Below are 13,722 nucleotides of genomic sequence, written 5' to 3'. Positions count from 1 at the left end.
CACTTTCCTGTTATTCCAACAACCTTATAAATATTTCTTGCAATCCCACACACCCCCAGTAAGCCTTCTTCAGCAATGAGTCAGTCCCACTGGCAAGCCCCTTGGGAAAGGTTAATTTGAAGTCTGTTCTTTTGTGCCAGGTCCTAACCAGAACGTGGTCTGCTCTCCCAGCATCACAAGTATGGTCACTGAGCTTTCAGTCTGGCACAAAGTCTGAATCAGCTTCTCTGTCTTCAGGACACAAACCATGCTCAGGCTTAATTTCTGCACAGAATGCAGCACATCTCACACGCCTGGCACGTAATTTCATCACTAACATTCTGTGAAGCACAACCAATAGCTGCAGAAATACCTCTGAGAGCTTTCCTTGTGATGACTCTTTGGGTCCTGAGCAAAGCTGCATCTCTAAATCTCTTCTCCCAGTTGAATATCATCATCCTCCATTCTTCCAGACAGATTATCTTCTTTAATTTCTTAATATTCCTCATACCATGTGATATACAGGAGACTCTCTGGCTCCAAAGGAAAGTGCCCTGCCCTTTTTTTTTCCACTTTTTTGTTCCAATTGCTTCTGCTATGCAGTGCTAATATTTCTGCAGCACACCTTCCCTAGATTTTGTGCTGGGAATTTGAACTACACAAAGACACAGTTACTAATCCCACACCAGCCACTTGTAGTTTGTTCAAACATTTCTTTCTCTTTTTTTTTTAACCCTCACTCCTTCATTCCTGCTTCCGTTCCATGTAAGCTTTACACTTCTAGGCCCATATGTACCTCTCCCATCATCCAGAACAATCTTTAACTTTACATATACCCATAGAAAAAAAAAAAAAAAAGTCTTCCTTCAGAGGGTTTAATAATCCTAAAATCTGGATTACATCAACATTCTGCCACAGAGAAACAGGGGCTTTGAGAAATCAGTTCAATGCTTGAGGTCACATGAGCTTTTGGTGCTTTTCTGTTAATATTTTAGACATTCAAACAGGAGTTCCCACCATTAATGTAAAAGTAAAATACACTAGTGAATTACATCAGAAAAGTCAAACCACTGCTGCCACAGGATGAATACACTTACTATGAATATTAATGTGTCTCTTGGAATTAAACATTAATACTTAACATACATACCACAAAGTTTAAAATCACACAAACACTGCAGAGAGAGGAAGAGGAGTAGAGAAGGACTAAACAAATGAGACAAGCCCCAGAGTCTGGAGATGTTACTGATTCCACAGATTAAAGGGCATTCCTGAGATAAGCTAAAATATTTTCCCGTGTAACAGGACAACTCGCCACTGTGAATAATTTCTTGCAATGCTACAGGGGCTGTAAGGATTTGGTTTAGGTTTTGTTTTAGGTTTTCTATATCTCCCATCACACTGCAGAAGTGTAGACCCACTACTGCACACAGTGTAAATTAAATGCCCTGAGCTGGACGACGAGATTGACGGTTCAGAAGTGATGGACACCGGCTGTTCCTCCGTACCTGAGCACTGAATTCCCATCGCCTGCCACACCACTTTCCCATGGAGGGATAACAGCACTTACAGCAGCTCCAAGCAGTCAAGCACACACTCCTGTCTAAACATGAGCTGTTCCACTAATGTGGGTTCTCCAAGGCAAGCTCTGCACGAGCCCGCACGGTGCTTGGGAGTCATCTCTTCTCATTTCAGCCAGCTCCCAATTAGGCAGCTTGTCTAAACCAACCATTTAGGCTCTCAGTGGAGTGAGAAAGGTGAGTCACCCCAGCTCTCCCAGACACCCATCTGAAGGCAGGATAAATAACCCAGCTCTCTGCACTGACGAGGCAGGGAGCTGGGATCGATTGAATCCAGGCGCCTGACGTGAAGACAGCTGAAGTTAAAGGAGAAGAATCTTCCCCTTGGCTAAAATGAGGACTAAAAGGGCACCCAGCATCTCAATAATGAGGCTGGCTAGTATGTCCAGTCAAAGGCCTGATGAGGGAGAACAGGACAGATGCTCTCGGTAAGAAATGTGGTTCCAGAAATGCATAAACAGCAAAGCCTGATCCCCTCCTCTGGGGCTCAGACATGTGCCAGCTCTGCAACCACAGACCCTGGCACGGGCACTGAGCAGTGTGATACCTGCCAGGAAGTCCACAGCAAGAAAATGCTGCACCAGAATATCCCAGCAGACAGGAAGAATTCCTCAAAAATGAAGCCCCGAGCCAGGCAGTCTTGAGGATCCATCCTTCTCACTCACCAGAATGAACCCTCTTTGGTAGCAGGTTCGAAACGAAACGCAATCAAACATCTCTCTGCCCCAGTGTCATCACATTTCTCTCTCCGAGTCCAAGTCATACTCTCCCTGCTTCAAGAGGCAGTTTCTGTAGCTCTTCAAATCCCTGCAGCTGCTCTTCTTGGTCTTTTCAACAGCTTGTTCAGAGCAGTCATAGGAGAAAAGCGCGAGCCCTCAACGCTGACCCTGTGCTTCAGTGTTCAGCAGGAGACGTTATTTTTCTGGACAGCAGCCCAGGGATACTGGACAAAGCCGGAGCAGCAGCAGATGTTGTGATGCATCTCCTGCCCTGGGTTTGGCTAATGAGGCAGCAGAACCCACAGAGCATGAGAGCACGGCCGCCAAACCGGAGACCGCGGCCTGCGCCCTCCATCCTTTCACTACGGTAAAGATCAGGCTCTGTCGCAGACTGAGGCACGTGAAAAGATCTTTAAAAACACAGATCGATGCCTCCTATTATTCAGAGAGAGGAGGGGAAAAAAAAAAAGATACTCCCTGCTCTAGCTGCAAAGAGCATCTCTCAGTTGCACAAAGCACGTGCCCAAATTGACTCACCACAATCATCTGCGCCACGTAGCTCTCCGGGCCGGTGTATTCAGTCGGATCTTTGACTTTGACAAGGACTATAAAGTACAAATAATGCCACATGTTGTGCTCTGACTTTATGTGCTCCTCAAACGAAACGGTCTTGTTATCAAATTTGTCTCTCTCCAGTCCTGCAAAAGAAAAAAAAAAAAGACACGAACGTAAAGCCAAAAAATAAATTTCAACATAAAAATACTCAAATCTGTTAAATATGTTAGAGAAAGGGACCTAACTCAATTTAAAGGACCATAAATTTGAAGGAGCTTAATTTAAAAGCTATAACTGCATACAGTAACTGCCAGACAACAAACACCAGGCCAGAAGGCATTCCTGACAGAAGTCTTTCAGCGCAGCATTTATCCTCTCTTGTGATATTTCCTCTTAATAACAATAACAATATAAGAAATATGTTACAGTTTCGCAGTGCCTCATATGCTGAGGGCTGTAAAGTGCTTTTACAAGTGTTGGCTCTGCCTCTTTCTAGATGAATATTGGTAAGCCCACAGCGTGCAGTCCAGGTCCCGATCTTCCAAAGATTTATGCACACTTTTAGCATCAAGCATATGAACAGTCCCACTTAAGCTGGGGTGGGATTGTTTGTGTGCCTAAGCCTGGCAGAGAGGGTGAGTCTCTGCTCCTCTGAACTCACACTGTCCTTACAGAGCTGTAGTCATAAGAAATGTTTTGGTTTTTCCCTGTCACGGGTCAAATCTCTGAAGAGTAACACGGTGAGGAAGGACAGGACTCACCAAGGTGCTTTTCTCCCTGGATCTCTTGTGGAGGCTTCCACAAAGATGTTGTGCTAAAGACACATAAAGATGTTGTGCTCTGCACAGCATGCATCCCTGTCAGTACAACCATGGAAACAACACCCAGCCTACAAAGAATCAGGTATTTCTGAAGTCCCCTAGGGGAGTGAAGGTGTGCTCCTCTTTGTGAGTGCACCTCAAAATAAGCGTGATTTATCCATGGGCTTTGTGGGGCTGATTTTCACTGGATTTTTTTTTTTTTTGTCCCCTGTTTCATATCACCTTCTGAAACAGGCAGATTCTGCTGTTGTTACCCTTCTGGAATGCACTGTGCTGTGAAATAGCAATCTGCACTTTCATCTGCATCACGCTTTGTGAAATAAAGTCAGCAGCTGCACCATCTCCATTAGTGGTGATGATGCAAGTGTGAGACACAGCTCTTCTCCCTCAGATTCGGGGTGGAGACTGTGAAGTCACCTCTTAGCAAAGCTGGCTTTTGATTCATAAACCAAATCTTTCTCCTACTGAGAGGGAATAAATTTGGAATCAAACTCTGGCATTTTTACAGACTTCCTTGTAGGAGATAACCACCCCTTAGACTCACACTTTATTTATTGAGAAATATTTCATTTTCACTCCTTTCCCCATCAAATATCTCAATAAATCAGCAGCACCTACCACAGATGAAACAGGTTGTCTTTAGTATCTCCTCCTTTTTCTGTTTTTCACTCCTGAGATCAGCAAATGTATCAATGATGACTCCAAAGATCAGGTTTAGAACAATAATTATGACAATGAAGTAAAACAGAAGATCATAAACAACTCGTGCAGCGAACAAGGGCTCCTGCAACAATAAGGTTGCAATAAGATATAAAAATAGCAGAGCTCTAAAATATTAAACAACATTTTCACATTAGCTCAGGCAAAGCAAATCTTTCCTTTCATATGCCAAATTCTGCTAGCCTTACTCTCAGAAACAGAGAGGGACTACAAAGGCATAAAACCCAAAACCTTTTCTTCCCCATGACCCTGACTTAGAAGTCACCAGATTTCTTCAGTTTCCCACACATTCACTGGGATAACAGTATTACCCTTTGGGAAGTGCTTTAATATAATTAGCCTTAAAGAGCTGCTAAGTGGAAAGGATACTTTTCAAAGCCTAAGTGTTTACAGATTTCATGGGGATAAACTTTTCTTCATGAAGAACCTCCCAGGCTGTGAGGTAGGACCTAGACTTCTATCACCAGCACAGGAAGCTCTTCCATCCAGATCCCAGTTATTTGCCTCTGGACTCTTGCAAGCCCTGCTGAGATCCTACTTGTTAATTTATTTATAACACATCCTTGTGTTATGGTGTGGCTCATCAAGCAAAGTGCTGCTTTGCCTTTATTTGTGATGTTCTTTTTGAACCTAAATAAAAACACATAAACCCACCTAAATATTAAGGGAAGTCCTCAAATGAACTGAATTTTTGAGGAAACTTATGGAAGACGACATATGCCATGATATACAGAATTCTGTTTTGACATTCATGCTATTTGAGTGCAAGTAAACAACAGGACCTATTCCAGGGCAGATGCCATGAAATATAAGCTAAAAATGCGCATTATGTACCTCAGTGGAGGGTCTTGATGTATATTTATCAATTAATCAATTTTAAAAGTTGGCATCTGTAATTCTCACTGTAACAGAAGAGTGACCTCCAGCAACACTTCACAGAATCACAGAATGGCTCAGGTTGGAAGGGACCACAGTGGGTCTTTGGTCCCAGCTCCCTGCTCCAGCAGGGTCATCCCACAGCACATGGCACAGGATTGCAGCCAGATGGTTCTGGAATACCTCCAGTGAGGAGACTCCACACCCTCTCTGGGCAATCTGTTCAGGGCTGGGTCACTGCACAGCAAAGAAGTTCTTCCTCATGTCCAGCTGGAACTTCCTGGGCATCAGTTCCTGCCCGTTCCTCTTGTGCCATTGCTGGGCCCCCCCGAGCAGAGCCTGGGCCATCCTCTGCCCCCTCCCTGCAGAACTGACACACATGGATGGGGTTCCCTCTCAGTGTCTCCTCTGGAGGCTGAACAGCCCCAGCTCCCTCAGCCTTTCCTCCTCAGGGAGATGCTCCAGTCCCTGAATCATCTCTGCAGCCTCTGCTGAATCTGCTCCAGGAGCTCCATGTCCCTCCTGTCCTGAGGAGCCCAGGACTGGACACAGCACTCCAGATGTGCCTCACAGGGCTGACTTATTAGCAGTGCTTGGAAGGTTATGATAAGCTCCAGTTTTCCAGAAGGGGTAAGCAACTACCTAGAGTTCCTTTCTTCAAGTATCATCATCACACCAAGCTTAGCTCTTCCCATTAAACACTCCATCTGGGATTTAAAAATTACATGGATAAATCAACAGTGTGACAAGAGACCAGGCTAGATACAAATACTGCCTATAACCTCCAAAAATTGACTTTGGCACTCGGGAGATGCACAGGGAGTAATGCGCTTCCTCAGCCAAAACACTTACATCTTTGGAAGGCTTCCTGAGCACGTCTCCCACACCACCACCATTCCTCAGGCCTTGGTTTAGCACGGTCACGATGCACATGAGCAGGGTGTCACAGGTCCTTTCTATTCCATCCTCCTCCTCTTCACCTGCAGGCGGGAGAGAGGCAGCTTTAGGAGTCACAGCGTCAACCCATCACTCACCAAGCGAAGCCGCAGCCCTCTATTGCAGAAAGCAGCTGCAGTGCACATCTGCCTTTCATATTCCTCAGCTAGAATTCCACTGATCATCCCTATCCCTGTGAACGTTGCTGCTGCTGACACGCTTAGGCACATCAGGCATACTCAGCCTGGAGAGAGATGGAGAAAATCACACCAGAGCTGCCACCTCTATTCACGGTAGCACCCCTTTTCCTTGCAGTGCTCCCACTGGTTTCACTGAGCCTCCTAAAAATGCATAGAGGAGAAGCCATATAAACACAGAATTAGAAGCACATTTGTGAAGGGATTGTCTTCCTGTGAAATCATCCCTCTACCTACTCACATGCACAAGCCAAGTCATGTTAACATTTCGAACCATTAAGGAGGGGCTGGCTTCTGGACGAGTAAATCTGTCCACGATCTTTCCACCAGCACACGGGCCTGATGTACATTAAATGAAAGGCTCTCCCTGACCTCAGCCTGAAAACTTGGATTCTATTCTTATCTCTGCTGCAGAGCTGCTGCTTGGTTTTGGCTGAGCCACAGAGGGTACTATTGTGCAGGAGATGTCTGAACGTGCAGAGGAGCTGGGCTGGAACACCAGTCCCCCGGGGGGATTTTGTCCGCACTGGCCAGAATTCCTCCCACCACGCACTCGCTCCCATGCTGGGGCTGCATCAACAGCCTCCCTTTGAAGAGCTCTGCTTGAGTTGTTCCATGTGTCCTGCTGGCTTGCACTGAAGGGTCAGGGCCGTGATTGCCATTTCTCCTGCCTTCCTTTCTCTTTAGGGACACGCTCGCTTAAGACAGCGATTCACACTTGGTTTGCTTCACGCACTCACTGTAACATAATTTAATAAATAACAACATCCCGCTGTGATAGTTGACTGAAACACATATTTAACAGCCCCAAACCACCACGTCAGCTGGGGCACCGAGGTAGACTTGGACAAATTGAATTGACTGAACGCACTCACACTCCGGACAAGTAATTTGGATTTAAAACACGGGGTCCCCAAATTGTGGGGCACGCCTCCCATGACTGGGATGTGCACAACAGTGCTGGCATCTGCTGCTTTTGCCACCAGTGCTTCTGCTCTGCAAGCAAACTGATTGAGAAACAACTCCTGATTTAAGGAACTCTGAGCAAAAAGAAAAGCAAAAGCAGACACCAGGAAAGAGTTTCTGTTAAGGTATATGGTCACTAAAGACATTACTGTGACTAGTAATTCCAGATTTAAAAATAACTGCTTAAATATTGAAACTGAAAGGATTGAAACAAGAAACCTTTTTTTATCCTGCCATATCTGGAATTTTTTTATCAGCACAGTGATTTTCATCATTATCAACTAATTTTTGCTTTATCTCCTCCTTCCAAACGATACTCCATCTTTTTTTTTTTTCAGAGCCAATATCTGTGCTTGAGAAGGTGGCCATCCACAACACAAATTAAAAGCCTTGATAAAAGCCACAGCTTCTACCTCCTTTAGGTAGCTACAATATTTTCACTGTCCACAAAACCAGGGTCAGGTTCTGGGAACAACAGATGATCAGATTCCGGTGAACAGCGAGGACAAACCAGGGCTGGGAAGTGGAAGCTGCAACATCAGAGAATTACCTACCAGTAATCCTAACACACGACTCTCCATGTCCACTGGGATGCACATTCAGAGCAAGCCCAGGCTTCAGAGAGACGCAAGATGCATCACCTGACTGGCACACCTTGCAACTCAGAGTCAGCATCCCACATGGCACCCAGAAGGGAAGGCTCGGGTTGCAAGATCTTTGCCAAAGAATCACACAGCAGACAGCCCAAAGCTGGCAGAAACCTCTAGTGCAGCAATGCAGGCTGTGAGGAGTGCACAGACATCCATTTCTCTATCCTATTTCCACTCCCAGATGTGGAGTAACAAGGGCTGCCTTCAGTGCTGGAGCCAATTCTGCCTCTGCTGCTCAGCAGCACTCACACACAATCCAGGATCAGCCCCCCTGGTCACCAGCCATGGCCATATTTGAAAGAAAGGAGTGGATCTGTAGAGTGAATTGTTGCTAAGGACCCAGTACTGATATTAATTGAGGTTCAGGGGTGTTTATTTGCAACCAGCTGCAGCCTGGCCAGTGTCCCACGAGTGGCTGGACAGCATTAGGCTGGCTGTCTTCTGATTAAGTTTAATTCAAAGGCAGAGCAGGTTAAGCACTAAGGCCACCCCACAATGTTAATTCACAGGGCAGGAAGTGGGATGAGAGGGAGATTTACCTCAAACAGCCTCATCTGACAGCCCACAGCTACCTGGCTCCTGACCACGCAGGCAGGTGAGACACACCAGTGCCCATGTGGATCACTCTTCTTGCTGAATGCTAGTTTTTTTTAATGTTACTGGATAAATAAAATTTCTCCAAGATTAACTGACAGTGCCCTTAGATGTCTCGTACAGCTCCCTGTCGTTATGGTTTGATTTTAAAGGAGCAGTACCTGAAAAATAAGAAATGTGAGATTTCTATAATTTAAAGAGCTTGGCAAAAGCCACACTGCGCCTCTTTTGACTGATTGATTACTCTTTGAATGCCGCAGCTTTGCCAATAGCTCTTAGACTGTTTTCTCTATCTAGTCAGACAGCTTCCCATGTTGTTTATGAGGCCTGTTTACACACCAGCTGGGGAGAAAAAGCCTACTTTCATAACCCTCTCCCTGAAGCCTTTGATCCTAAAAACTCAGAAATTAGTGGTGGAAGAATAAGGCTTATGAAACAGCCTTGTACTGGCACACAGGGCAGGAAGGGACCATTTATGCCCTCAGTTTCAGCCCCCAGCAACCACAGGCAACTGTGGCAATAAATGTTTTAAGCCTGTGGACCAACCACTGTGCACACACCTCCACTGCAAAGGCCACAACACACTAAAACGAGCTTAAAAATCTGGAGTGAAAGACCAACCACCACAACGAGACTGTGCCACGTGAACAGAGTGGGAGACAAACATTCTTGGACCTGGATTCTTAGGTTTTACGGCTCCACTACAGCCTTGGCCTAGATGCATGAAGACTGAGCACACAAAAGCTTGCTGATATACGTGCTACGCCATGAAAATCAGCTTATGTGGCCCTAAATGGATCTAAGAGTGGCTCAGTGTGTGCAGGAGAGGATGCTGCAGATAGGCAGCAAGCTTTTTCCTCTAAGTCACTTGGCACGAAGCAACCTGTACGTTCAGGCATAATGATTCAGCAGGCTCTTTTAATAACAAAATTAATGTCAGTGCATTTGGAAATCAGGTGTGGGAAGCACTCCCATTAATAGCAAGCTGCCAGCTCAGCTCCAAGCCTTGCAGGAGTTGAGCACTTCTGGCTCACGACGACGATCATCGCTTCTCACACACAAGCAAAAGTCCCTGCAATAGTAATACTTAAATTGTAGAATCCCAGGATGGTTTGGGTTGGAAGGGACCTTAAAGATCATCTTGTTCCAAAACCCCCCTGCCATGGGCAGGGACACCTTCCACCAGACCAGGTTGTTCAGAGCCCCATCCAGCCTGGCTTTGAATGCTGCCAAGGATCCCTCGGTTCTAATTGATCATCAGTCTGAGGGAAATTCTGTACAAACCTGGGTTAATAACTGGGATGCTTGTGGAACAGTTCTCTTTTGGACAGGCTCTCATCATTGATGTCAGGGTTGTAGTGGGGACTTCACCAATACCTGTGGGAAGAGCAGGATGTTGACAAAAAGACAGATATCACACTGATGTTAAGTTTTAAATCATTATTTTCTAGAAGCGAATCATCACTGAGTTGGAAAGTTAAGAGGGAAAAAACAGCACAAATTATACCACCCGTTCCCTGTTCCTCAAAGAGTTTCCCTCAACAGCTCAAAGCAATCACAGTGAACAAAAACACAGTTTTATATTTACTGTATATCACAGCTATTCCCATTTCATCTCCTGAAATTAATGAATCTACATCAAATGCTGCTGCTTCTGGTTAGAACAAAATATATTCAAAGCATGAAACAACTGTCAGATATGAAAATAATGTCAGTTTTAAAACCATTAGATAAATTATTCACAAAAGCTGACAAGAAGGACACCAAGCTGATGTTCAGTTATCCTGAATGTAGAATATTTAAGAGTTTTCAAGGATTATAACACAGTTTGTACTCATTTGTAAATATGTATGGGTTTGTGTAAAACACTAATTTAACATTCCCAAAGTGGGTAAATGTGTACATCAGCTTGATTTTATCAAACCAATTTTATCTTGTGCATCTTCAGCAATTTTCTGCATTTCAAATCAGAGGTACAAAAAGGTTTAAGGGGAAAAAAAAAATATAAGAAGGCAAGATCATACAACTAAAGTAACAGACTAAGACAACGTGTGTAAGGGAGAAAACATGCACTCTGACTTTCTCCTTCTGCTACTTTATAAAGAAAAAATTTAAAGCACTTGTCCTGGGAAGCACAATGTTCCATCAGTATGCAGTCAGCATATTTTCCTGATGAGTGTTTTTTTTTTTTTGATCAGAAATGGCAGTGCATGAAGCCAGCAAGAACATACCCACACCGCAAAAATCTGCCAAGAACTCGACGGGAGCAACACAGGAGCTCCTGCACCGGATCAGACCAGTGCTGTGTGCAGCCTCACATCTCACAAACATGGTCACAACCACCTCTGAAATGAAACTGCACAGCATAAACTCTGTCCCAAAAATGAACGTCAAAACGGTAAGTCAAATATAAGCCAACTTAGCCCTTAGAGGATGATCAGTGGCCAAAAAAAAAATAAAATTGTGGTATGTTAAAAAAATCTGTCGGGTTTCCTTTTTTTTTTTTTTTTTTTTTTTTTTTTTTTTTTTTTAATATGGTATCAAACCAGCTGTATAAGAACACCATGCCCATGAGTCTTGAATGACCTTTGCCTTGTTTGTGTGCTTTAAATCCCGAAATAACAACTACAGGGAAAGGCTGGCGAACACTGGGCGCACACAGTCCGAGCTGGATCCCACCAGTTGTTCCGCGCTTGTGTGCAAGTCTGAAGAGCTCAAGACTGGGGAAAATCATGCCCTTAGGAATTTAATCACAAGCTATTCTCAGGTATTTCTATGCAGACAGCTACTTCTCTGCCCATGCTCCCAGCAGGCTGGTTGGCAGCACATACAAAGCGCTCAACAGAACAGACCTGGCTCTTTTCTACCAAAAACTCTCTATTCACGTTGGTAAAACCTCTTATGCCAGAAAGCTGGAATTCTGGCCTTTTTAAAACCGGTTAAAAAACTCCCAATGATTTTACTGAAGCCAGGATTATACAATAATGATAAGAAATACACACGAAATTTAAAAGATGCTCCAGGAAGCCTCCTATCAGTAGACGTGTGAATCCTGTAATAAACTTCTGCTGGATGAAGCTTAAAAAGTAATCAAATGAATACGGCTACTGAACATGTTAGGATCATATGCCTCATGTAGTACACAGAAATTACCATGAGCTGCTTTTAAGGTGGGATGAGAACCAACAGAGTCCACTTTCCAAATAATCAGGAAATAAGAGATTATTTTTTTTTTAACGTTATCGCGAGTTTGAAAACCAAACATAACAAGCCGAAGGTGTTAGACTGCAGTATTCCAACAAATAAACCCAGCCTAAAACAACCATATACACATTCAATTTTACACAGAGACTTAATTGGGTGCTAAGGTATATGGAATTAGTTCTGCTCCCACAGGCACAAATAAAGCGATTTGATGTCCTTAGGTGAAAGTTAGGTTAGGCAGATAGAAAAGGGATACACTGCAAGCAAATTCTAATATAAAAAAACCCCCCATACCTGCAGCAGGGGTCCTGATTTTCAACCTGTCGACCTCCATGATAAAGTCATCCTTCAGGAAGAGGAAGCCAATGATGGAGAAGAGATAAACCAGGATAAGTGCCAGCACTGCAGTGAGGATAATTGAACGACCATTCCGGGTAACACTTTTTATCACATTTAGCAATGTCTCTTCCCTGTACACCAGATCAAACAGCTGGGAAAGGCACAGAGTAGAGGAAAAATGAATACAAATGAGGCAATATATGGATGTTACACAGGAAAACAATCTGAACGACTGAAACATGTACTGGGCTGGGTTCTACGTTCCCGGCTTCACAAAGCCACAGTTCCCACTGATTTCAGTGGGAGCTGGGCACACACTTGTGGAGGAGTAAACCTAGCACAGAGCTTCAGGGTTTAAGATGAATTACAGCAAAACCAGAAGTCACGAAGTAAGCACGAGCCTGATCCAGACATGGGTAACAGTAACCAACGAGATCCATTGTTTCCCCACGTCCAAAACCAAGTTAGATTAAAATTAAAATTAAAACCCAGTGTCTTTATACTATGGATCTATACCGACAAATTAATTTTTCATCTCCCATCTGATAGTTTATTATTATGGGCTGCAACTCAAAACTGCACTCATCCACATTAAGTAATTAAATATCTGTAAACTGTTTCTTTGAGCTCATGGCATCATTTAAAAGCTGTTCACATGTACAAGGATCAGAGCCACCTCTTTTTAAGTCAAAACAAATTCATGGTACTGTTTGTATAAAACTAGAAAACTTCTATTCTTCTTTACCCTGCACTACATCTTTCCTGGCATTTAACTTTAAAGAAAAGTACATATTAAAATAATACTGCCTTAAATGCCAAAGGCTTAAAATAGCAATTAAATGTGACAGGAGCTTTACAAGAACCTATAACTTTTTTTCCTCTTACAATTTTATTTACATTCTATAGTGCTTTGGACCTTATCTATAATGTATGTATTTCCACTTCAAAACACTCAGATTACAGATGTAAAGTGACACACTGTGATTTATCAAAATGTTCCACAGAAGAAGGTATTAGCCCCAATTTACAAGAGCTGAAATCCACAGCCTTGTGAAAGGATTAATAATAAAGGAAGAAAGAGGGAAGGCAGTTATCATTCATTCCATACAAGGCAAAGATTTAAATGAAGAACAAACATTAGAGTTTAGGATTCATCCACTAGCAAGTGAACATGGTGAAGGAACCTGGGAACGTGGACAGTTATAATGACCATGAATAATGGACACTGGTACTGAAAAAACAAAGTCCATAAAATGTTTCTTAAACTACTTGATGCTTTGCAAAGTATTTTAAGACAGAGTTCACCTTACTCATTGGAGGAACAGCAGGTAATTTTCTGCACATTTTTTAAGCAGGAGAGTTAATATCCATTTGAAAAAGGTCCTGCAGCTACAGCCACAAATCTTGACTCCTTTGAAATCTGCCCAAACTTTGAAACAGACTTTAATGTCGAGATCTGGAAAGACTGATTTCAAAAAGGAGCTCAACCAGAGTTAAGCACTGAACCCCTGAAAATGTTTAGTGTCCTTAACACATCTCTGAAGTGCTGGGTGATGAAGTTCACCGCTATTTAGGAAGCTGAGAAA

General features: G+C 43.5%; 1 protein-coding gene across 2 annotated transcripts in view; it reads right to left on the bottom strand.

Moving 5' to 3' along the window:
- Positions 1-13,722, bottom strand: part of ITPR2 (inositol 1,4,5-trisphosphate receptor type 2) — a 206,391-nt gene that overhangs the window by 20,288 nt on the left and 172,381 nt on the right. For both annotated transcript variants that reach the window (XM_027898520.1, XM_027898521.1), the window contains 5 exons: positions 12,092-12,287; positions 9,878-9,970; positions 6,103-6,230; positions 4,273-4,438; positions 2,816-2,976 (listed from right to left, as the gene is read on the bottom strand). In XM_027898520.1, the coding sequence (XP_027754321.1) occupies positions 2,816-2,976; positions 4,273-4,438; positions 6,103-6,230; positions 9,878-9,970; positions 12,092-12,287 (744 nt within the window). The remainder of the gene's footprint in view (positions 1-2,815; positions 2,977-4,272; positions 4,439-6,102; positions 6,231-9,877; positions 9,971-12,091; positions 12,288-13,722) is intronic.

Source organism: Empidonax traillii, unplaced genomic scaffold, assembly GCF_003031625.1.
Source record: "Empidonax traillii isolate 1590-97213 ecotype Southwest subspecies unplaced genomic scaffold, ASM303162v1 scaffold601:size890739, whole genome shotgun sequence".
In the NCBI taxonomy this organism is placed as follows: Eukaryota; Metazoa; Chordata; class Aves; order Passeriformes; family Tyrannidae; genus Empidonax; species Empidonax traillii.
Note: the sequence above shows the minus strand (reverse complement) of the source record. Positions and strands in the feature narration are given on the sequence as shown.